This window comes from Pristiophorus japonicus, chromosome 3, assembly GCF_044704955.1.
Source record: "Pristiophorus japonicus isolate sPriJap1 chromosome 3, sPriJap1.hap1, whole genome shotgun sequence".
In the NCBI taxonomy this organism is placed as follows: domain Eukaryota; kingdom Metazoa; phylum Chordata; class Chondrichthyes; family Pristiophoridae; genus Pristiophorus; species Pristiophorus japonicus.
In genome coordinates this window covers 143,231,888-143,258,050 of record NC_091979.1, presented here as the reverse complement: position 1 = coordinate 143,258,050, position 26,163 = coordinate 143,231,888, and the positions used below count along the sequence as shown (strand labels likewise).

Genomic DNA, 26,163 nt, shown 5'->3' with positions numbered 1-26,163 from the left:
ATGTTTTTTCAGGCAAAGCGCTCATTTATGAGCTGCTGACATAAGAGTCTTGCAGCTATGTAGCCACCATGGGCCCTTTCCTGCGGTCTAGAGAGGGGCAGGGGCATGGTTTCAACATCAGCCTGATTGTCTGGCCCGAGGTCAGTGTTCGCCTCCTCGTCCTCTTCCTTTCTCTCCTGAGGTGGACCGTCAGTCCCTTCTGGCAATTCTTGTCCCCTCCTAATAGCCAAGTTGTGCAGCATGGATCACACCATCACGAATTGAGCTATGTGCTCAGGGTGGTATTGGAGCCCACCTCCTGAATGGTCCAGGCATCTAAAGCGCTGCTTAAGCATTCTAATAGTTTTCTCGACGATATTGCAAATGGATCTGTGGCTCTCATTGTATCGCTTCTCGGCTTCGATGTGGGTGTCATGCAGGGATTCATCAGCCAGGTGGTGAGGCCATATTCTTTGTCACCAAGCATCCAGCATTGACTTTGTGGCTGACTGGTAAACAGGTCAGATACAGCGTTCTCACGCAGGATGTGAACATCATGGATGCTGCCCGGAAATTTAGCATTCACTGCCATAATCATTTGCTGGTGGTCGACAAAGAGTTGCACATTCAGGGAGTGGAATCCCTTGCGGTTCCTAAAAACCTCTATATCCTGAAAAGGTGCCCGTATCGCAATGTGCCTACAATCTATTTCTCCCTGCACCTTGGGGAAGTTAGCAATTCGGTAGAATCCTAAAGCCCTCTCAGTCTGAGCCTCACTGGTCATAGAGAAGCTGATAAACTCCATCCTGTGGTCGTAAAGTGATTCAGTGACCTGTTGAATGCAGCAATGTGTGGCATGCTGAGATATAGCACAAATGTCACAAATGCTATATCTCAGCATGCCACTCATTGCTGCATTCAACAGGTCACTGAATCCCTTTACGCACACAGGATGGAGTTTATCAGCTTCCCTATGACCAGCTGAGGCCCGATAGGAACCCGATGCATAGAACAAAAGTGCCACGGTGACCTTGACCTCGACGGACAGTGTGGTACTGATGGCGCTGGCAGGCTGCACATCTCCCCTGATGAGCTGGCATATCTCATTGATAACCTCCTTGTGGAAGTGCAGTCTCCTAATGCAGGTGGTGTGGGACAAGTTGAGGTAAGACTGCTTCTCCCTGTAAGTGCGGGGGATGTAACGTCTGGACCTCCTCATCAGTCTGGCACGTCTTACATTGGGCACATAATGCTGTCGAATGTACCTTCTGCCATCTCTAGTCTGCAGCATGTGCGTACTCATCAAGACAGGTTGCGAAATGACAGGCCCCATTCCAATAGCTATCAGTATTACACTGATTGTTCACAAACAATAAATGTCCCCACTTAGACACCTAAAGTAAATTCCAATTGTCCACAGTATGAAACGATGTATGTTCAGATGTTCACATCACCTTAAAAGACCTCCAGAGTACATCCAAACTCCCCCGAAGTTGAAGCAGCCTTTTAAAAGATGCAAATTGCGATTTAGAAAATGGCGTCCATACCACTGTGATGAGATCAGGTCAGTTCAACTTTTTCACAGCGCTTTTTTCGGCGAGCAATATTGTCGGCGAGATGTGTGCGAGATGCCGAAAGTAATGCTGGGCGATATTATGAGCGTTGGTTTCGCCCATTCTGATCTTTCCTCCCAAATAAAGTGGGCGGGCGGTATTATTTTTTATCGGCATTACGTACATGCCGAAAGTAACGCTCGGCGATAAGTGACCGAGATATGGGCGATACTTTCCATTTTGTGGCTAAATGGGCGATATATGAGCGTTACACATCATTTCAGCGTTAAAATGGACGTTAAGTGGACGGTATGCATGCAAAAATAATGGAAATCTAGCCAATAAATCCCAGGCACCACCCTACATAACACATTAATCCCATGCACCAACTTACATAACACACAAATCCCATGCACCGCCCTACATAACACATGAATCATATGTACTCCTCCACATAACACACGAATCCCATGCACTCCCCCTCATAACATAAGAACCCCACACACCACGCTACATAACACATGAATCACATGCACTCCCCTGTATTTGCTGGAGTTCTTTGAAGATGTAACAAACAGGGTGGATAAAGGGGAACCAGTGGATGTGATGTATTTGGACTTCCAGAAGGCATTTGACAAGGTGCCACATGAAAGGTTACTGCACAAGATAAAAGTTCATGGGGTTGGGGGTAATATATTAGCATGGATAGAGGATTGGCTAACTAATAGAAAACAGAGAGTTGGGATAAATGATTCATTCTCTGGTTAGTAACCAGTAACTAGTGGGGTGCCGCAGGGATCAGTGCTGGGACCCCAACTGTTTACAATCTATATTAACGACTTGGAAGAGGGGACTGAGTGTAACGTAGCCAAGTTAGCTGATGATACAAAGATGGGAAGAAAAGCAATGTGTGAGGAGGACACAAAAAATCTGCAAAAGGATATAGACAGGCTAAGTGAGTGGGCAAAAATTTGGTAGATGGAATATAATGTTGGAAAGTGTGAGGTCATGCACTTTGGCAGAAAAAAAATCAAAGAGCAAATTATTATTTAAATGGAGAAAGATTGCAAAGTGACGCAGTACAGTGGGACCTAGGGATACTTGTGCATGAAACACAAAAGGATAGTATGCAGGTACAGCAAGTGATCAGGAAGGCCAATTGTATCTTGGTCTTTATTGCAAAGGGGATGGAGCATAAATGCTTGGAAGTCTTGCTGCAGCTATACAGGGTATTGGTGAGGCTACACCTGGAATACTGCGTGCAGTCTTGGTTTCCATATTTACGAAAGGATGCACTTGCTTTGAAGGCTATTGTGTTCCTAACACAGATGAGACTGCACACAGGGAGATTAAATTAACAGTGACCTCAGTCTTTATTAAGACACCCAGAGTGAGGAACAGGCCTGAGGGGCCGGCTTATATACAGTGCTCCCAAGGGATGCTGGGACCCCTTGGTACTTCAGGGGATGCACTCCCTGGTGGCAGAACATGGGAGTGCATGCTTTACAGATACACAACAGAGGCAGTTCAGAGAAGGTTCACTAGGTTGATTCTGGGGATGAGGGGGTTGACTTATGAGGAAAGGTTGACTAGGTTGGGTGGAATTCAGGTGATCTTATAGAAATGTATAAGATTATGAGGGGGCTTGGCAAGGTAGATGCAGAGAAGATGTTTCCACTGATGGGGAATACTAGAACTGGAGGGCATGATCTTAGAATAAGGGGCCTCCCATTTAAAACAGAGATGAGGAGAAATTTCTTCTCTCAGAGGGTTGTTAATCTGTGGAATTCGCTGCCTCAGAGAGCTGTGGAAGCTGGGATCTGAATAAATTTAAGACAGAAATAGACAGTTACTTAAACGATAAGGGGATAAGGGGTTATGGGGAGCAGGTGGGGAATGGAGCTGTGTCCATGATCAGATCAGCCATGATCTTATTAAACGGCGGAGCAGGGTCAAGGGGCCGGATGGCCTACTCCTGCTCCTATTTCTTATGTTTTTATGTTCTTATAACACATTAATCCCGTGCACCACCCTACATAAAAAATGAACCCCATGCACTCCCCTACATAACACATGAATCACGTGCACCTCCCTACATAACACATTAATCCCATGCACCGCCCTACATAACACATTAATCCCATACACCGCCCTACATAACACATGAATCACATGCACTCCCCCACATAACACATGAATCACATGCACCGCCCTACATAACACATTAATCCCATGCACCGCCCTACATAACACATTAATCCCATGCACCGCCCTACATAACACATTAATCCCATGCACCGCCCTACATAACACATTAATCCCATGCACCGCCCTACATAACACATTAATCCCATGCACCGCCCTACATAACACATGAATCCCATGCACTCCCCCACATAACACATGAATCACATGCACTCCCCCACATAACACATGAATCCCATGCACACCCCCACATAACACATGAATCCCATGCATAAATCCAACATAGCAATGCTTTAACACAAATGGACCAGAAATTACTGGTTCGTACTAATGCAGAAATTACACCAAAATAAGAGGAACATAATACCCAAATTTCCTGCACAGCTCGTTTGCCTGTACCGGAATGTAAAAAGTGATATTAAACAACTGCAAATCTATAACTACCAACAGGGGAAATATATTCTGACGAAGGGTCATCGACCCGAAACGTTAGCTCTGCTTTCTCTCCACAGATGCTGCCTGACCCCCTGAGATTTCCAGCATTTTTTGTTTTTATTCGATCCAGTATCTGCAGTATTTTGCTTTTGTGTTTGTGTAGGGAAATATATTGGGCTGCTGTCTTTATCTATTGTGCCCCACTCTCAGAGCTTCTTGCTTAATCTGCTCCTCATTCTATTCTATTGCTATGTAGAACATTGGGTAGAACATTGCAGCTGCTTAGTGAAATTTAAAAAATGCACATCCCACATAACACATGAATCCCATGCACTCCCCCACATAACACATGAATCCCATGCACTCCCCCACATAACACATGAATCCCATACACCGTCCCACATAACACATGAATCCCATGCACCGTCCCACATAACACATGAATCCCATGCACTCCCCCACATAACACATGAATCCCATGCACCAAGCCTTTCCCGACCTCAGGACCACCCAAAGAGCATTACAGTCGTTGAAGTTTTTTTGATGTGTAGTCACTATTGTAATGTGGTGCTTCTGAATGCTGAGTGAACAGAGGGATGGGGGTCTGAAAAATTTCAGTTGCAACAAGACTGACAGGCCTTTGATTAATAAAAACAGAAAATTCTAGGAATACTCAGTAGGTCAGCCAGCATCTGTGGAGAGAGAAACAGACTTAATGTTTCAGGTCGATGATCTTTTGTCAGAAATTAGGTTAAGTATAGTTCAGGTCTCAAGAGAGGAAACAAAAGATCATGAGTAAATCACTTCAAATTTATTTCAGTCAATATCAGGTGATTTCTGATCGTTCTGCGCTTACATTTTTGGGTTTAAATCTATGCCAGCGGAATATTTGTGTGAATCCAGGAAGCCTGAATTAACTGGCTTTTGCATGGGGGCAGCGATATGTAAATGGGCATTAGAGGGATTCGGTGGGTGTATTTTGAAAACAGCGCAAACTAAATTCACGTGTAGCAGTATTCCGGTGTAAATCAGTTACACATCAATTTCCTCGGGGGATAAAACGGCATAACTCTACTCTTATGCCTTAGCTACGCTGAAACTTTCCAGGAAATTCCAGGCCTGTATGAGCAGAGCCAAAGGAGGGAGTCACAGTTTTCCTTTGCCAGCTGCATTTCAGAGTGTAAAGCAAGCCAGGCTTCTTATTCCATTGGCACTGTAGACTGATGAAAATATCAATCTACAATTCTGCTGTCGGTAGTTGATTTTAGTAATGTAAACATAGGGAGTCAAGGTCATACATTTGATCTCTGTGGGACTCCATATAAAAGCAGAGCACAGCACCCCTATAGAGGTTGGATCTCTAATCTAAATGTAAAAGTGGGAGAGCAGTGCACAAATGACACTCTTGTGAAAGTGGAGGCAGAACTTTACACAAACATAAATACACCTATAAAACAGTAGGTGCCAGAAGAGCCTCCCTAAGATATGGAAGCAGTATTCAAGTCTTGCACAGATTTCAAGTTCAAGAACTGTTGAGAGAAAATAAATGTTTGGCATGAAAGAGGAAACCAACCTTCCTGGAGACAGCTTTAGCAATAGAGGAAATGTAGCAGTTCACTTAATATCAGAAAGGACAGTGAGACAGAGAATATCGAGAGATCAAGCAAGAGTATGAGTGGAAACATGAAAGGTAAGAAGCTGTCAGTTACATTTTTGAAAAATATGAAGAAATTGTGCCTTTGAAGAATTGAAAAAGGTCTTGAAATCATAGAATCATAGAATGGTTACAGCACAGAAGAAGGCCATTCGGCCCATTGAGCCCGTGCCAGCTCTCTGCAAGAGCGCTTCAGCTAGTCCCACTCCCCTGCTCTTTCACTGTAGCCCTGCAAATTTTTTTCTTTCAAGTGCTTATCCAACTCCCTTTTGACAGCAGTGATTGAGTCTGCCTCCACCACCCTTTCAGGCAATGAATTCCAGATCCTAACCATTCGCTGTGTAAAAAAGTTTTTTCTTATGTCGCCTTTGGTTCTTTGGCCAATCACCTTAAATCTGCGTCCTCTTGTTCTCGACCCTTCTGCCAATGGGAACAGTTTCTCTCTAACTACTCTGTCCAGACCCCTCATGATTTTGAACACCTCTATCAGTGTCAGCTGTGGCTCAGTTTGTAGCATACTTGCCTCTGAGTCAGAAGATTGTGGGTTTAAGTCTCATGTCAGGGCCTTAAGCACAAAAAAAATCTAGGCTGAGGGAGTACTGCACTGTCGGAGGTACCGTCTTTTGGATGAGACGTAAAATCGAGGTCTCGTCTGCTCTCTCAGGTGGATGTAAAAGATCCCATGGCACTATTTCGAAGAAAAGCAAGGGAGTTATCTCCGGTGTCCTGGCCAATATTTATCCCTCAATCAACATAACAGATTATCTGGTCATTGTCACATTGTTGTTGTGCACAAGTTGACTACCGCGCCTCCCAGATTACAACAGTGACTCCCCTCCAAAAGTACTTAATTGGCTGTAAAGTGCTTTGAGACATCTGGTGGCCATAAAAGGCGCTATATAAATACAAATCTTTCTCTCTTCTTTCTATCAAATCTCCTCTCAATCTTCTCTGCTCTAAGGAGAACAACCCCAGCTTCTTCAGTCTATCCACATAACTGAAGTCCCTCATCCCTCAAATCATTCTCGTAACTCTTTTCTGCACCCTCTTTAAGGCCTTAAGGCATAGCATATCAGCATATGAACACTTCATGCATTTTTCTGAAATTCCTTCTTCTACTATTTTAATGGGGGCATTAATCCATTTACAATAAATAGGTTATGACCACCATTAAAGCAACAGAGAGGGGAATTTCAAATAAATGTATGAAGAGTTCATATGCTGATATTCCACAGAATAATTTCAGGGCTAATATTTCATTGTCCTACCGAAGGATTTAAAGGAGATCAAAATGCAATTTTTTAACCTTGCACTGCAAAACTTCAAGCACCGAGTGTGTGTGATCTGAAGGACATTGATGAATGTTGAATGAAATCATAAGAGAAAGAGTGGTTTATGAGTGAACGAGGAACACAGTTGAAGAGAGCAAAATCATGAGAAACCCCGAGGTAATAGAAAAAGCATCATCATCATAGGCAGTCCCTCAAATCGCGGATGACTTGCTTCCACGTCAAAAAGTTCACAGGTGTTTCAATGAAGGACCTAAATTCCAGGTCGCGAATTAAATCCTGAAGGGTGGAAGATGCCTGTGTGTGGATTTTTTTAACGTGTGGCGACCGTTGCACAACAGCCACCACACGGACTTGACAGAACTAGGTCTTGGTCCAGTAGCAAGGATTAACCGAGACGACTGGAGACCAGCTCTGCTGCACGGATCTAGTGCGCACACATATCGCAGTGTGGTATCATACGATGACATAGGAAAAGCATCATAGGATGGCATTGACTACAGCACAAAGCAATTTATGAGGACATTGCACACCTATGTATATACTATAGAATGACATATTGTCTCAAGAAAACATTTTGGGAACAGAGGTAAGTGCATATTGGTGGGAAATTTAAAATTGTATCATGCTCTTCCCCACAAGTTGTATACAGATGCACATTATCGTTCTTTCTTTCTTCTTTTTATCAAATCTCCTCACAATCATCTCAATCAATCAAAATGTGGACCATTTCCCATACCTCAGGAGCCTCTTATCAACAAGACCAGACAATGACGACGAGATTCAACACCGCCTCCAGTGCAGCAGTGCAGCCCTCGGCAGCCTGAGGAAAAGAGTGTTTGAAGACCAGGTCCTCAAATCTGCCACCAAGCTCATGGCCTACAGGACTGTAGTAATACCCGCCCTCCTGTATGGTTCAGAGACATGGACCATGTGCAGTAGACACTTCAAGTCGCTGGAGAAATACCACCAACGATGTCTCCGCAAGATCCTACAAATCCCCTGGGAGGACAGACGCACCAACATTAGCATCCTCAACCAGGCCAACATTCCTAGCATTGAAGCACTGACCACACTTGATCAGCTCCGCTGGGCAGGTCACATTGTTCGCATGCCAGACACGAGACTCCCAAAACAAGCGCTCTACTCGGATCTCCTTCACGGCAAACGAGCCAAAGGTGGGCAGAGGAAACGTTACAAGGACACCCTCAAAGCCTCCCTGATAAAGTGCAACATCCCCACTGACACCTGGGTGTCCCGGCCAAAGGCCACTCTAAGTGAAGGAAGTACATCCAGGAGGCCACTGAGCACCTCGCGTTTCATCGCCGAGAGCATGCAGAAATCAAGTGCAGGCAGCGGAAAGCGCTTGCGACAAACCTGTCCCACCCACTCTTTCCCTCAATGACTATCTGTCCCACCTGTGATAGGGACTGTGGTTCTCGTATTGGACTGTTCAGCCACCTAAGGACTCATTTTAAGAGTGGAAGCAAGTCTTCCTCGATTCCGAGGGACTGCCTATGATGATGATCTTTGATAAGCATAAATCACCTTGAAAAATCACAAAAATATTTTTATTGTGAATAATAGCCGATCTCTCATGCTGCTACGCACCACTACATTAGAATGGTTATTATTCATGAGGAAAAATGAGGAATGGCACTGAAAATCAATAAGAGTATAACAGATTGCAAACTCGTGTCACATGTTGGGCCTTCTGGTTATGTTATAGAAGGATCGTAGTGCAATCTATATTAAAAATGCTATTGTTAAGTTAACTGTGATCCCAAAGGGTTAAATTTACGGAACATCAAAGCTGGAAAATGTAAATTAGGATTCAGGTGAAGAGTCTGAATAAGAGTTCTTCAGACAATGAAAGTTAGATCAGAAATTCACACCTATTCATGTGAGTGTACCATGAGGTATCTGCTGACAATACACTCTTAGGAAAGGGTATATCAATTTAGTTGGTGAATTCCTGAATATCATCATCATAGGCAGTCCCTCAAAATCGAGGAAGACTTGCTTCAACACTAAAAGTGAGTTCTCAGGTGACTGTGCAGTCCAATACAGGAATTACAGTCTTTGTTACAGACAGTCGTTGAAGGGAAGGGTGGGTGGGGAGTCTGGTTTGCCGCATGCTCCTTCCGCTGCCTGCGTTTATTTTCTGCATGCTCTTGGCAATGAGACTCGAGGTGCTCAGCGTCCTCCCGGATGCTCTTCCTCCACTTAGAACAGTCAGGCCAGGGACTCCCAGGTGTCAGTGGGGATGTTGCACTTTATCTAGAAGGCTGTGAGAGTGTCCTTGAAGCATTTCCTCTGCCCACCTGGGGCTCGCTTGCCGTGTTCAGAGTAGAGCGCTTGCTTTGGGAGTCTTGTGTCGGGCATGTAGACAATGTGGCCCGTGCAACGGAGCTGGTCGAATGCGGTCAGTGCTTCGATGCTGGGGATGTTGGCCTGATCGAGAACATATTGGTGCATCTATCCTCCCAGGGGATTTGCAGGATCTTGCGGAGACATCGTTGGTGGTATTTCTCCAGCGATTTGAGGTGTCTACTGTATATGGTCCATACAGGAGAGCGAGTATCACTACAGCCCTGTAGATCATAAGCTTGGTGTCAGATTTGAGGGCCAGATCTTCAAAAACTCTCTTCCTCATGCGACCGAAGGCTGTGCTGGCACAATGCAGGCAGTGTTGAACCTTGTCGTCGATGTCTACCTTGCTGATAGTAGGCTTCCAAGGCTTGGTCTGCCCTCCAGGCCACCATAACCAGTGCCTGCAAAGAGGCACTCGGTCACTCAACCAGGAAACACCAGGACTGGTTTGATGAGAATGACCAGGAGACCAAAGAAATAATAAACCGCAAGCGCAGGGCATTTCTGAACTTAAAGCAACAACCCAACTCGGGAGCAGCAAAGCAACTTTATAGATGGCTTAAAGCCGAGCTCCAACAAAAAACCTGCGACCTCCAGAATAGACGGTGGGTGCAGAAAGCACAGGAGATTCAGCAGCTGGCCAACAACCATGACATACGAGGATTCTTCAGCGCAGTCAAGTCCACCAAAGCCCAAGCACCCAATGCCATACCTCACTGCTGGCCAAGAATGGGGAGACACCCATCAAGCCCACCGAGGCAGTCAGGACCTGCTGGAAGGAGCACTTGGAAGATCTCCTTAATCGAGACTCTGGCTTTGACACGAGTGTCCTTAAATCCATCCCGCAGCATGCTACCCACCATCATCTCAGCAACACCCCAACCCTGCACATAGAAACATAGAAACATAGAAATAGGTGCAGGAGTAGGCCATTTGGCCCTTTGAGCCTGCACCACCATTCAATATGATCATGGCTGATCATTTTTGCAACTTTAGTACCCCATTCCTGCTTTCTCTCCATACCCGCTGATCCCTTTAGCCATAAGGGCCACATCTAACTCCCTTTTGAATATATCTAACGAACTGGTCTCAACAACTTTCTGTGGTAGAGAATTCCACAATTCTCTGAGTGAAGAAGTTTCTCCTCATCTCGGTCCTAAATGGCTTACCCCTTATCCTTAGACTGTGATCCCTGGTTCTGGACTTCCCCAACATCAGGAACATTCTTCCTGCATTTAACCTGTCCAATCCCGTCAGAATGTAATATGTTTCTATGAGATCCCCTCTCATTCTTCTAAATTCCAGTGAATATAAGCCTAGTCGATCCAGTCTTTCTTCATATGTCAGTCCCGCCATCCCGGGAATCAGTCTGGTGAACCTTCGCTGCACTCCCTCAATAGCAAGAATGTCCTTCCTCAGATTAGGAGACCAAAATTGTACACCATATTCAAGGTGTGGCCTCACCAAGGCCCTGTACAATTGCAGTAAGACCTCCCTGCTCCTATATTCAAATCCTCCCGTTATGAAGGCCAACATGCCATTTGCCTTCTTCACCGCCTGCTGTACCTGCATGCCAACTTTCAATGACTGATGTACCATGACACCTAGGTCTCATTGCACCTCCCCTTTTCCTAATCTGTCACCATTCAAATAATATTCTGCATTCCTGTTTTTGCCATCAAAGTGGATAACCTCACATTTATCTACATTATACTGCATCTGCCATGTATCTGCCCACACACCTAACCTGTTCAAGTCACTCTTAGCATCCTCCTCACAGCTCGCACTGCCACCCAGCTTTGTGTCATCTGCAAACTTGGAGATATTACATTCAATTCCTTCATCTAAATCATTAATGTATTTTGTAAATAGCTGGGGTCCCAGCATTGAACCTTGCGGTATCCCACTAGTCACTTCCTGCCATTCTGAAAAGGACCCGTTTTATCCAACTCTCTGCTTCCTGTCTGCCAACCAGTTGTCTATCCACGTCAATACATTACTCTCAATGCCATGTGCTTTAATTTTGCACAACAATCTCTTGTGTGGGACCTTGTCAAAAACCTTTTGAAAGTCCAAATACACCACATCCACTGGTTCTCCGTTGTCCACTCTACTCGTTACATCCTCAAAAAATTCTAGAAGATTTGTCAAGCATGATTTCCCTTTCATAAATCCATGCTGACTTGGACAGATCCTGTCACTGCTTTCCAAATGCGCTGCTATTACATCTTTAATAATTGATTCCAACATTTTCCCCACTGCCGACGTCAGGCTAACCAGTCTATAATTCCCTGTTTTCTCTCTCCCTCCTTTTTTAAAAAGTGGGGTTACATTAGCTACCCTCCAATCCATAGGAACTGATCCAGAGTCTATAGAATGTTGGAAAATGACCACCAATGCATCCAGTATTTCTAGGGCCACTTCCTTAAGTACTCTGGGATGCAGACTTTCAGGCCCTGGGGATTTATCGGCCTTCAGTCCCATCAATTTCCTTGACACAATTTCCTGACTAGTAAGGATTTCCTTCAGTTCCTCCTTCTCGCTAGACCCTCTGTCCCCTAGTATTTCCGGAAGGTTATTCATGTCTACCTTAGTGAAGACAGAACCAAAGTATTTGTTCAATTGGTCTGCGATTTCTTTGTTCCCCATTATAAATTCACCTGATTCTGACTGCAAGGGACTTACATTTGTCTTCATTAATCTTTTTCTCTTCATATATTTATAGAAGCTTTTGCAGTCAGTTTTTATGTTCCCTGCAAGTTTACTCTCATACTCTATTTTCCCCCTCCTAATTAAACCCTTTGTCCTCCTCTGCTGAATTCTAAATTTCTCCCAGTCCTCAGGTTTGCTGCTTTTTCTGGTCAATTTATATGCCTCTTCCTAATTTCCCTTGTTAGCACGAGGTAGAAAAGGCCATCCATCAGCTGAAGAACAACAAGGCATCGGGAGCAGATGGAATCCCCGCTGAGGCACTAAAGTATGGTGGAGAGGCACTATTGGCATGAATGCATGACATCATCTCTCTCATTTGGAAGGAGGAGAGCATGCCGGGAGATTTCAGAGATGCAGTAATCGTAACCATCTTTAAAAAAGGGGACAAGTCCAACTGCGGCAACTACAGAGGAATCTCCCTGTTGTCGGCCACTGGGAAAGTCATTGCTAGAATCCTCCTCAACCGTCTTGTCCCTGTGGCTGAGGAGCTCCTCCCAGAGTCACAGTGCAGATTCCGTCCACTACGGGGTACATCGGACATGACCTTTATGGCGTGACAACTGCAAGAGAAATGTAGGGAACAGCACCAACCCCTATACATGGCCTTCTTTGACCTTACAAAGGCCTTTGACTCTGATCCCTGAATAGGGAAGCAGCTGCAGGCCCTTCCTTCCACTTCCTAGAATCATAGATCCAAAAAGAGTTTCCTAGAATCATAGAAACTTACAGCACAGGAGGCCATTCAGCCCATCGTGTCTGTGCCGGTCAAAAAAGAGCTATCCAGCCTAATCCCACTTTCCAGCTCTTGGTGAGTAGCCTTGCATGTTACTGCCTTTTAAATGTGATGAGGGTTTCTGTTTCTACCATCCTTTCAGGCAATGAGTTCCAGACCTCCACCGCTTTCTGGGTGAAAACATTTCTCAACTCCCCTCTAATCATTTACCAATTACTTTAAATCTATGCCCCCTGGTTATTGACCTCTCTGCTAAGGGGAATAGGTCCTTCCTAACTACTCTATCTAGGCCCCTCATAATTTTATATAAATCAAATAAGTCTCCCCTCAGCCTCCTCTGTTCCAAAGAAAATCATCCCGGCCTATCCAATCTTCCCTCATTGCTAGAATTCTTCAGTCCTGACAACATCCTCGTAAATCTCCTCTGTACCTTCTAGTGCAATCACATCTTTCCTGTAATGTGGTGACCAGAATTGTACCCAGTTGTGGCCTAACTAGTGGTTTATACTGTTCTAGCATTACCTCTCTGCTCTTATAATAAATAGGAGCAGGAGTAGGCCATTTGGCCCCTCGAGCCTGCTCCGCCATTCAATAAGATCATGGTTGCTCTGATTTTGGCCTCAACTCCACTTTCCTGCCTGTTCCCCATAACCCTTTACTCCCCCGTAGTTCAAAAATTTATCTCCGCCATTGTTTTCGGTCCCCGCCACCCACTCCATTCCCTAGCCACTGACTCCATCCCTCTCTCCAATATCTGTCTGAGGCTGAACCAGACTGTTCACAACCTTGGTGTCATATTTGACCCTGAAATGAGCTTTCAATCACATATTCGCAGCATAACCAGGACCGCCTATTTTCATAACCGTAACATCGCCCGTCTCCGCCCTTGCCTCAGCTCATCTGCTGCTGAAGCCCTCATCCATGCCTTTGTGACCTCTCAACTTGACTATTCCAAAGCATTCCTAGATGGCCTCCCACATTCTATCCTACGTAAACTAGCGGTGATCCAAAACTCGGCTGTCCATGTCCTAATTTGCACCAAGTCCCGTTCACCCATCACCCCTGTGCTCATCGACCTGCATTGACTTCCGGTTTACCAACGCCTTGATTTCAAAATTCTCATCCTTATTTTCAAATCCCTCTATGGCCTTGCCCCTCCCTATCTCTATAATCTCTTCCAGCCACAGAACCTCCGAAATGTCTGCGCTCCTCTAATTCTGCGCTCTTGAGCATCCCTGATTATAATCGCTCAACCATTGGTGGTCGCGCCTTCTGTTGCCTCGGCCCCAAGCTCTGGAACTCCATGCCTAAACCTCTCTGCCTCTCTTTCCTCCTTCAAGACGCTCCTTAAAACATACCTCTTCCCAAGCTTGTGGTCACCAGTGCTAATTTCTACTTAGGCGGCTCAGTGTCTCCTAATACTCCTGTGAAGCGCCTTGGGACGTTTCACTACTTTAAAGGCGCTATATAAATACAAGTTGTTATTGTTGTTGAACATATTCAATGCCTCAGCCTCCACAGCTCTCTGGGGTAGAGAATTTCAAAGATTCAAGACCCTCTGAGAGAAGAAATTCCTCCTCATCGTCTTAAATGGGTGACCATTTATTCTGAAACTGTGCCCCCTAGCTCTAGATTCCCCCATGAGGGGAAACATCCTCTCTGCATCTACCCTGTCAAGCCCCCTCAGGACCTTATATGTTTCAATAAGATCACCTCTCATTCTTCTAAACTTCAATGAGTATCGGCCCAATCTGCTCAACCTTTCCTCATAAGTCAACCCCTTCATCTCAGGAATCAACCAAGTGAACCTTCTCCGAACTGCCTCCAATAAAATATATCCCTCCTTAAATAAGGAGACCAAAACTGTATGCAGTATTCTAGGTGTGGTCTTACCAATGTCCTGTACAGTTGCAACAAGACTTCACTGCTTGTATACTCCATCCCCCTTGCAATAAAGGCCAACATTTCATTTGCCTTCCGGATTACTTGCTGAACCTGCAAAAACAAAGGTGCTCTATCAACCTGCCCCTGCCACACATCATTGCCCTTCCCGGCCGCCCCCCCCCTCCGCCCCCGATTATCAAAATACATGTTGAGGCCTTGGACAACGTGGTTAATTATCCATACCTCGGGAGCCTACTGTCAACAAGGGAAGACATCGATGATGAGGTCCAATACCACCTTCAGTGTGTCAGTGCAGCCTTTGGTCGCCATTAGGAAGAGAGAGTTTGAAGACCAGAACCTTAATACTCGCTCAAAGCTCATGGTCTACAGAGCAGTAGTGATACCCACCCTCCTATATGTTTCTGAGACATAGACTATGTACAGCAGGATGGACCACCGTCTAATCCGATCCATCATCAACATTAACATAGCCCAAAGCAGAGGGGACAGTAGAAGCAGTGCCACAAAAAAGTTAATGCTGGGGCACTGAGAGACCCAGCTAAGAAAGCCCTATACAGTCAGCGCCTCACAGCCAATTGGTGTGCCTTGATGACCCTGAGATGCTGAATGCCCACAGCGCTTGGTCTGCCCTCCAGGCCTCTAGTGCCTGTGATGAGACACTTGGTCACTCAACCAGAAAACATCAGGACTGATTTGATGAAGATGATCAGGAGGTCAAAGAACTAATAGATCGCAAGCAGGAAGCATTTCTGGGCTTCAACCCAACTCGGGAGCTGCAAAACAACATTATAGATGGCTGAAGGCTCAGGTCCAACAAAAAACCTGGGACCTAAAGAACAGATGGTGGATGGAGAAAGCACAGGAGATACAATAACTGGCCAACAGCCATGATATGCGAGGATTCTTTATCACAGTCAAGGCCACCTACTGTCCAAACTCCCAAGGCCCCACCCCACTCCTGGCCAAGAACGGGGAAACACTCTTCAAGGACACCGAGGCTGTCAGGGCCCAATGGAAGGAGCACTTTGAAGATCTCCTCAATCGAGACTCTGCCTTTGACTTGAGTGTTCTTGACTCCGCAGCATGCAGCCCGCCACCAACTCAGTGAAACTCCAACATTGCACGAGGTAGGCAAAGCCATAAAACAGCTCAAGAATAACAAGGCTACGGGAGCGGATGGAATCCCTGCTGAGGCGCTAAAGTATGGCGGAGAGGCACTGTTGGTGTGGATACATGACCTCATCTTTCTCATCTGGAGAGAGGAAAGCATGCCGGGAGATCTCAGGGATGCAGTGATTGTGACCATTTTTTTAAAAAGGTCTGCGGCAACTACAGGGGAATCTCCCTGCTATCAGCCACTGAGAAGGTTGTCGCTAGAGTTCTCCTCAACCATCTTCTGCCTGTGGCCGAGGAGCTCCTCCCGGAATCACAATGCAGATTGCGTCCCCTTAGAGCCACAACGGACATGATCTTTGTAGCGCGACAGCTAAGGGAAAAATACAGGGAGCAGCGCCAGCCCTTATATATGGCTTGTTCGGTCTTACAAAGGCCTTTGAAACTGTCAACCATGAGGGTCTATGGAGCGTCCTCCTCTGTTTTGGCTGCCCCTAAAAGTCTGTCAACATCCTTCACCTGCTTCACAACGACATGCAGGCCGTGATCCTTACCAACAGATCCATTACAGACCCAATTCACTTCCGGACCGGGGTCAAACAGGGCTGCGTCATCACTCCAACCCTCTTCTCAATCTTCCTCGCCTCCATGCTCCACCTCACAATCAACAAGCTCCCCGCTGGAGTGGAACTAAACTACAGAACCAGTGGGAAACTGTTTAACCTACACCGCCTCCAGGCCAGGTCCAAGATCACCTCAACCTCTGTCGTTAAGCTGCAGTATGTGGAAAATGCCTGTGTCTGCGCACATTCTGAGGCTGAACTCCAGGATATAGTTAATGTATTCACTGAGGCATATGAAATCATGGGCCTTACGCTTAACATCTGTAAGACAAAGGTCCTCCACCAGCCTGTCCCCGCTGCACAGCACTGCCCTCCAATCATCAAGATCCATGGTGCGGCCCTCGACAACATGGACCATTTCCCATATCTTGGGAGCCTTTTATCAACAAAGGCAGACATTGATGCGGAGATTCAACATCACCTCGTGCCTTCGGCCGTCTGAGGAAAAGAATGTTCGAAGACCAGGCCCTCAAACCGACCACCAAGCTCATGGTCTACCGGGCTGCAGTAATACCCGCCCTCCTGTATGGATCTGAAGCATGGACAATGTATAAAAGGCACCTCAAGTCGCTGGAGATATATCACCAACGATATCCCGCAAGATCCTGCAAATCCCCTGGGAGGACAGGCATACCAACATCAGTGTCCTCAACCAGGCTAACATCCCCAGTATCGAAGCACTGACCACACTCGATCAATTTCGCTGGGCAGGCCACATAGTTCGCATGCCAGATACGAGACTCCCTAAGCAAATGATTTATGTGGAGCTCCTTCGTGGTAAACGAGCCAAAGGTGGGCAGCGGAAGTGTTACAAGGACACCCTCAAAGCCTCCCTGGTAAAGTGCGACATCACCACTGAAACCTGGGAGACCCTGGCCGAAGACCGCCTGAGGTGGAGAAAGTGCATCCGGGAGGGCGTTGAGTACTTCGTGTCTCAACGCAAAGAGTGTGAAGAGGTCAGGTGCAGACAGTGGAAGGTGCGCACGGCAAACCAGTCCCACCCACCCCTTCCCTCGACGAATGTCTGTCCCACCTGTGACAGAGTCTGTGGCTCTCGTATTGGACTGTTCAGCCACCAGAGAACTCAGTTTGGGAGTGGAAGAAAGTCTTCCTCGATTCCGAGAGCCTGCCTATGATATACAGCAGGCACATCAAAGCACTGGAGATGTACCATCAACGCTGCCTCCGGAAGATCCTACAAATCCATTGGCAGAATAGGCGTACCAACATCAGTGTTCTCACCCAGGCCAACATCCTCAGCATCCACAATGATCAATTAGCTCCGACGGATGGACCACATCATCCGTATGCCCGATACCAGACTCCCAAAGCAAGCGCTCTACTCGAAGCTTCGACATGGCAAACGAGCCCCAGGTAGGCAGAAGAAACACTTCAAGGACACCCTTAAGGCCTTCTTGAAGAAGTTCAACATCCCCACCGACACCTGGGAATCCCTGGTGCAAGATCGCTCAAAGTACGAGAATATTCCGGGAAGGTGCTGAACACCTCGAGTCTCTTCGCCGGGAGCAAGCGGAGGCCAAGCGCAAATGGCGAAAGGAGCACATGACAACCCAAGCACTGCAATAAACCGACACTTCAACCAACGTCCTTTCAACCACCGTCTGTCCAACCAGTGACAGAGACTTATCAATTGCTGGAATTCATTGAGGATGTAACGAACAGGGTGGATAAAGGGGAACCAGTGGATGTGGTGTATTTGGACTTCCGAAGACATTTGACAAGTTGCCACACAAAAGGTTACTGCACAAGATAAAAGTTCACGAGGTTAGGGGTAATATATTAGCATGGATAGAAGATTGATTGACAAACAGAAAACAGAGAGTCGGGATAAATGGTTCATTTTCTGGTTGGCAGTAATGAATAGGGTGCCGCAGGGATCAGTGCTGGGACCCCAACTATTTACAATCTATATTAGCGACTTGGAAGAGCGGACTGAGTGTAACATAGCCAAGTTTGCTGACGATACAAAGATGGGAGAAAGGGTAATGTGCGAGGACATAAAGAGGCTGCAGGAGGACATAGACAGGCTAAGTGAGTGGGCAAAAATTTGGCAGATGGAGTATAATGTTGGAAAGTGTGAGGTCATGCACTTTGGCAGAAAATATTAAAGAGCAAGTTATTATTTAAATGGAGAAAGATTGCAAAATGCTGCACTACAGCGGGACCTGGGGATACTTGTGCATGAAACACAAAAGGATAGTATGCAGGTACAGTAAGTGATCAGGAAGGCCAATGGAATCTTGGCCTTTATTGCAGAGATGGAGTATAAAAGCAGGGAAGTCTTGTTACAGCTGTACAGGGTATTGGTGAGGCCACACCTGGAATACTGCGTGCAGTTTTGGTTTCCATATTTACGAAAAGGCAGTTCAGAGAAGGTTCACTAGGTTAATCCCGGGGATGAGTGGGTTGACTTATGAGGAAAGGTTGAGTAGGTTGGGCCTCTACTCAATGGAATTCAGAAGAATGAGAGGTGATCTTATGGAAGCGTATAATATTATGACGGGGCTTGACAAGGTGGATGCAGAGAGGATGTTTCCACTGGTGGGGAGACTAGAACTAGAGGGCATGATCTTAGAATAAGGGGCCGCCCATTTAGAACTGATGAGGAGAAATTTCTTCTCTCAGAGGGTTGTGAATCTGTGGAATTCGCTGTCTCAGAGAGCTGTGGAAGCTGGGACATTAAGACAGAAATAGGCAGTTTCTTAAACGATAAGGGGATAAGGGGTTATGGGGAGCGGGCAGGGAAGTGGAACTGAGTCCATGATTAGATCAGCCATGATATTGAATGGCGGAACAGGCTCGAGGGGCCTTATGGCCTACTCCTGCTCCTATTTCTTGTGTTATTATGTTATGTTCTTTTAAGACTAGGATGCAGGCCATCAGGTCCAGGAGACTTGTCAGTCTTTAGTCCCATTTGTTTGTCTAGTACTTATTCTCTAGTGATAGTGATTGTTTTAATTTCCTTCCTCCCTTTTGTCCCTTGATATCTACTATTATTGGGATGCTTTTAGTGTCTTCTTCCGTGAAGAGAGATACAAAATATTTGTTCAAAGTCTCTACCATTTCCTATTAATAATTCCCCAATCTCATCTTCTAAGGAGCCAACTTATATTTTATGCCTTTGCTAATAAAGGAAAATATCCCGTTTGCCCTCTTAACCATCTTATGTACCCGTACTGCTACCTTCAGGGATCTGTGAACATGCACTCCAAGGTCCCTCTGTTCCTCTACATTTCTGAGTATCCTATCATTTATTGTGTATTCCCTTGCCTTGTTAGCCCACCTCAAATGCATTACCTCACACTTCTCTGGATTGAATTCCAGTTACCATTTTTTTGATACAATATTGCTCTTATTCAGTAACATGCATTGATGTTAATTTATATTGAGATTTCCACTATTGCCTCCTATTGCAATTTTGCATTTTAATGTCTGAACCAAATAAAGAAAAATTATTATAACACATGTAAATGCATAAGTGCTTCTCCATGAGAATATTCTTCACAGATGGACTCCAAATATAACTCCACAAGGACATTTTCAATAAAGCAATTTCATATGGCATCAGGAGTCAGCAGAAGCTTTCACAGTGTGAGTATGACATAGATGTCCAATCTCTGGCTACGTTTGACATAAACACACTTGCTCATTGGTTGATTCAGTCCCAAAACATTTAAAATGTATTAAAAATGTTATCCCAGAAAGGCCTCAGGTTCAATCCCTGGTCTGTGCTGATATTAATGGATCTTAGCCAGGGTGCCAGATGATCTCGCTGTTTCTGGGGTAGGGACTGGTAAAAGCAGCTAATCCTTTATCTCCTGATCACGATGTGGGGAATTTTCAAGGGAAGTGCGTGCTCATATGTCAGGTGAAGCAGGATCAAGATCAGATCTAGATGTGTACAAGGGGAATGTCTGCTTGGGAGGGAGCGGTCAACACCTATGGAGCAACAAACCAGCATAAGTCACTACCTCAAATCAGGAAAGGAGAGTTCAGAGGAAGAAATTTGTGGAGGACAGGCAGAAACGTGAATTAATTAATATAAAATGCACAGAATAGCTACAGAGTAGAATGCGGAAGACTTCAGTTGTGAGAAAAATCTCAATATTATCACATGCCTACAACACCCAGGAGTAAGTACACAGGAGATAGTCTGCAAACTTTACTGCACCCTGTATCCTTAATTCTTATTTGTATTTCACAATTCACCTTCTCCCACGAACACTCAGTACAAATTTATTTACATAGTTTAGAGTATCTTACACATATGTTGCACGTCAATATTGGTAACATCACTATTTAATTATAATATATCATTATACATGTACATTTTTCACGAAAAGTTCACATGAACTAGAGCAAACAACTGACCTATTTTCCTTTACCCATTTGGCCTGTGAAAGAGCATCTTGCAACACGTCTTTCCTGTTTCCTTGCATAATGTTCAGTAAAGCAACATTCACTGTCAGTAAAGATTACAGTTCACTTATACACCATAAATACAAACATACTGTAAAACTTAAGTAAATAGGACTGCTCAATTGTTGATAACAAAGGTAACAGATCTTTTTCTATTGATCTGTGCACATTAAAATCCTTTTGGAGAATGCTAGTGGATAGTCTGGTTCGTGAATTAAGAATGTAGAGGAAAATTTGGTCCCTTAGATCTGGTGCACCATATTATCAGCACCAATCAATACATTTGATTTGATTGAACTGAATTGATTCATTGTTATCTGCTGTTTACACTGCATCTTATGCAGGGCGAGCGTTTAGGTTCGTGGTAGTATTCCTGCCTCTGAGTCAGAAGGTTCCAGATAGTCCTGGTGTGTGGAGATTGGAGCTCCGGCTCTGAATTCTGGTTTGACATCCGGCGGGGATACTTGTGCCTGGTGGGTGTGGGTAGCCCCCACCCCCTCATCGTATGGGTTGTGGGAGCCCTTAAAACCTTCTCGCCGTATAGGACTAAACCACCCTATTGGTTGGTATCATTGTGGCCTATCTATTAATCAGCCTGAAAATCCATCCACTACTTCACACCTAGGATAGAGTATGAAGATACAAAAACAGCAACTAATGCATCTTCCACGGGAAGCATAACGTGGGATCGAATTTTGAATCTGTGAAGTCGTTCCAGTTATACTACATAATCGCAACAAGGCATCCCTACAACAATTTCTTTAGGTACAATGCAAACAATTCAAAGAACTCCCTTTTAGCTGAGTGGGAAAGTGCACTGAATGGTGCAGAACTGAGCTGAGAGACCAGTAAGTTCCCAGATTCAATCCCTGGTCAGTGCTCATTTGGCTGATCTCCGCCAGGTTACTTATAGGGATGCTGCAATTGGGTAGCGTCCCATGACTAAAGAAGAACAAAACGAAACTCAGCCAGGCCTTCTGATCCCAATTACTATTCATCTGTAGGAAGCATGTTTGAATTGGCATAGCATGTGTCCAGCCCCCTGGTGGACCTTGATTGCCTACAAAGCAGTGATTGCTTTGAGATATTTGAACATTCTATATAAATCCAAGCAGTATTATTTTATGTTTGCACTTAAGTGAATTTGAAATACATAAATTGATCAAAATGAACTATGTTTTCAATCTAAAGCACAATATATTCATAGCACCACGCATGCATTAAAGGGCATAGTTTAATCCATGCGCCAAGGTGTTCCAGGCTGGAAATGAGAAAGGATCTGAATCAGACAGCTTTTAATCTGAATGAACATTGGCACATTTGAATTTGATCTATTTAGTTGGTACTTTTTAATTCAGAACTAACCCAAGTCTTCGAGTGTAGTTTATATATAGATCATAATGAGCTAACTGACCTGAGTGTGAACTTTAAAACAAAATATCAACAATTTCATTTTATAACTGAGCCAAGCCATAGTGAAATGGTCTAGTCCTTTACACTGCCCAATTTCTGGTTTATACCCAGTGCCGGAGATTCACTGGAATTCATGTTATCATAGAATATATATATATTTCAAGAACTGAAATGCAGCATCTATAGTGTTAGTGGCTGCATGGTACTTGAATATATCATCTTACAAGCTTGGAGTTTGTCTCCGTGCTAGTGCTCTTAATTCTTGCACATACAAACATTATATTATCTCTTTTTAAATTTTGTACTGTGAACCTGACTATAATGTAACATTTCCTTTGGTTTTGTTATATTGCTAACTGAAGCATATGAAGTCCAAACCTGATGCATGAACTGTATCTTTAATACACTTCAACAAGCTAAAGTATGCTTTCTTTATTGAATGCTCAAATGTTCTTTTAAATGGAAAGGCAATTAAAAATGTAGCTGTTATCAAGGGGTTGCTTTAGAAATGATGTTCATAATGGTATCCAAATGTCTGGGACACCTGTAAGCTACTAAGCCCCCCTTATTGGCCCATCTATCTACTCCTGTGGCCCCATTTATTGGTGTATTATAGATCAGCTCAGGAAGTTCATCCAAATTACCATCTTTTCTTCTTTTCAAGCATTCTCTAAAGTCTACCATACCTCCACCCAAGGACCTCAATATGGCATGAGGTGCACAACAGTCCCATTTGAAAGTGGTGTCCTCAGACAAAAGATAGACACTGACAAAGCCTCGCACAGCACAGAGGCTCTTGTAGCCAGCGCCAGCTGCATAGTACAACCGTAGCATGGACAATGCCGTCTTGATGCTTTCATTTTCACTCGTACTAATGACAGCTGACAAATTGTCTCCAGGTTGCAGGTCTTCATTCTGTCCTAGATCTTCGCACGGATCATCAGCTAGTTGAGAAGTAGCATTTACATCGTCATTTTGCAGTGAACATATGTTGACATCTTTATAAGAAATCCCCCAGAAATACTGCCCGCTCCATCTGAGAAGAAAAACAATATTAACTGAAGATTTGTTAATTTGACTCATTTATATGGAAAAATGTACATAGGAACAGGAGTAGGTCATTCAGCCCCTTGAGCCTGTTCTACCATTCAATTAGATCATGGTTGATCTGTATCTCAACTCCATTTACCCACCTTGGTTCCATATCCCTTAATACCCTTGCCTAACAAAAATAGTAGTACAATTGTTCAAAATTACTAGATGAAGTAGCTGTTCTGAAATCATTAATCATATTTGTTTCTGCAATTACATACATTATATAAATTTTCAAAAGAAAAATAACACATTAACTTTTCTGTGGGGAAGAGACCAGACACCCATTAATTCCACTGCTGTAACACACACTATTGATTTCACAACATCATCCAATGATGCAGGTTCCCACAAATTGCATCATCATGTCATAATATTTGGCAAACAAAAAGTGATATTTATCATTTTTCAGTCAGGAGGTGTTCCTTTACTGAGCTTACTACAATGACAACTTGCATTTATGTAATACTTTTAACGTAGGACAACATTCCAAGTTGCATAACAGGACATAATCAAAAAAAGATTGGGCAGTTTGCGGGAGACTGGGAAGGAGAGCATTGCAACGTTGAGTCTGCATATAGCGAGGCATGGATGAGGCCCTCAGCTGTAGATGAGCTCAGGTCGGGCAGAATCGGGTGACATTAGAGAAGTGGAAGTAGGCAGTTTTCTGTGGTTGAGATAGACAGTATATGGGGTCATAAGCACAGCTCAGGGTCGAATAGGAAGTTGATACTGCAAACAGTCTGGTTCAACCTGAAGCAATGGCTGGAGAGGGGGATACAATCGGTGGCGAAGACAATGGATTCGGTCTTCCTAGTTTTTAAACAGGTTGACCAGGAAGAGGAGGGGGTAAAAATAGACCCTTGTGGGGCTCCAGAGATAACAGCACAGGGCCGGGAAGATAAGCCACTTTCGGAGTTGCTGAGGCTATGATTGGATAAGTAAGTTGAAACCAATCAAGGGCAGACTCATGAGCTGGACAATGGGGGAGAGACAATCGAGAAGGATAGTGTCAAAGGCTGCAGAGACATCGATCAGGCCAAGGAGGGATAATGCACAACATAGAGGATGTCATTTATGCCAATGGTTAGGGCCATTTTAGTGCTGTGACTATGAATGGAGAGTACGTTGCGGAACCAACCAGGGAGCAGGCTATCTTAGATCTGGTACTGTATAATGAGACAGGATTAATAAACGATCTCCTTGTAAAGAATCCTCTAGGAATGAGTGACAACATGGTTGAAATTCAAATTCAATTGGAGGGTAAGAAAGTTGGATGTCAAACCAGTGCCCTAAGCTTAAATAAAGGAGACTACAAAGGTATGAAGGCAGAATTGGCTAAAGTTGCCTAGGAAAACTGATTAAAGTATGGGACGGTTGATGAGCAGTGGCAGACATTTAAGGAGATATTTCATAACTCTCAACAAAAATGTATCCCAATGAGAAGGAAAGACTGTAAGAGAAGGGATAACCATCCGTGGCTATCTAAGGAAATAAGGGATGGTATCAAATTGAAAACAAGGGCATACAATGTGGCCAAGACTAGTGGGAGGCCAGAGGATTGGGAAACTTTTAAAAGCCAGCAAAGAATGACTACAAAAATAATAAAGAGAGGGAAGATAGATTATGAAAGTAAACTAGCACAAAATATAAAAATAGATGGTAAGAGTTTCTACAGGTACACAAAAAGGAAAAGCATGACTAAAGTAAATGTTGGTCCCGTAGAGGATGAGACTGGGGAATTAATAATGGGGAACAGGGAAATGGCAAGAATCTTTGAACAAATATTTTGTATCGATCTTCATGGTAGAAGACATTAAAAACATCCTAATAGGGGATAATCAAGGGGCTATAGGGAGAGAGGAACTTAATACAATCACTATCACTAAAGAAGTAGTACTCGGTAAATAATGGGATTAAAGGCGGACAAATCCCCTGGACCTGAAGGCTTGCATCCTATGGTCCTAAAAGAAGTGGCTGCAGAAATAGTGGATTCATTGGTTGTATTCTACCAAAATTCCCTGGATTCTTGGGAGGTTCCAGCAGATTGGAAAATTGCAAATGTAACGCCCCTATTTAAAAAAAGAGGCAGACAGAAAGCAGGAAACTACAGACCGGTTAGCCAAACATCTGTCGTTGGGAAAATGCTGGAGTCCATTATTAAGGAAGCAGTAGCAGGACATTTGAATAAGCTTAATTCAATCAAGCAGAGTCAGCATGGTTTTATGAAAAGGAAATCATGTTTGACAAATTTGCTGGAGTTCTTTGAGGATGTAACAAGCAGGGGTGGATAAGAGGGAACCAGTGGATATAGTGCATTTGGATTTCCAGAAGACATTCAATAAGGTGCCACATAAAAGGTTATTGCACAAGATAAAAGTTCACCAGGTTGAGGGTTAATATATTAGCATGGATTGAGGATTGGCTAACTAACAGAAAACAGAGAGTCGGGATCAACGGGTCATTTTCAGGTTGGCAATCAGTAACTAGTGGGGTGCCGCAGGGATCAGTGCTGGCGCCCCAACTATTTACAATCTATATTAATGACGTGGATGAAGGGACCGAGTGTAATGTAGCCAAGTTTGCTGATGATACAAAGATGGGTGGGAAAGCAAATTGTGAGGAGGACACAAAAAATCTGCAA

The 26,163-nt window shown here is 44.4% G+C and overlaps 1 protein-coding gene across 1 annotated transcript in view; it reads right to left on the bottom strand.

Annotated features, from left to right (window-relative positions):
• Positions 1-22,839: 22,839 nt before the first annotated feature.
• Positions 22,840-26,163, bottom strand: part of LOC139258891 (inositol polyphosphate 1-phosphatase-like) — a 70,014-nt gene continuing 66,690 nt past the window's right edge. The window contains exon 6 of the mRNA XM_070874821.1: positions 22,840-23,463. Within this exon, the coding sequence (XP_070730922.1) occupies positions 22,917-23,463 (547 nt within the window). The 3' untranslated portion in view covers positions 22,840-22,916. The remainder of the gene's footprint in view (positions 23,464-26,163) is intronic.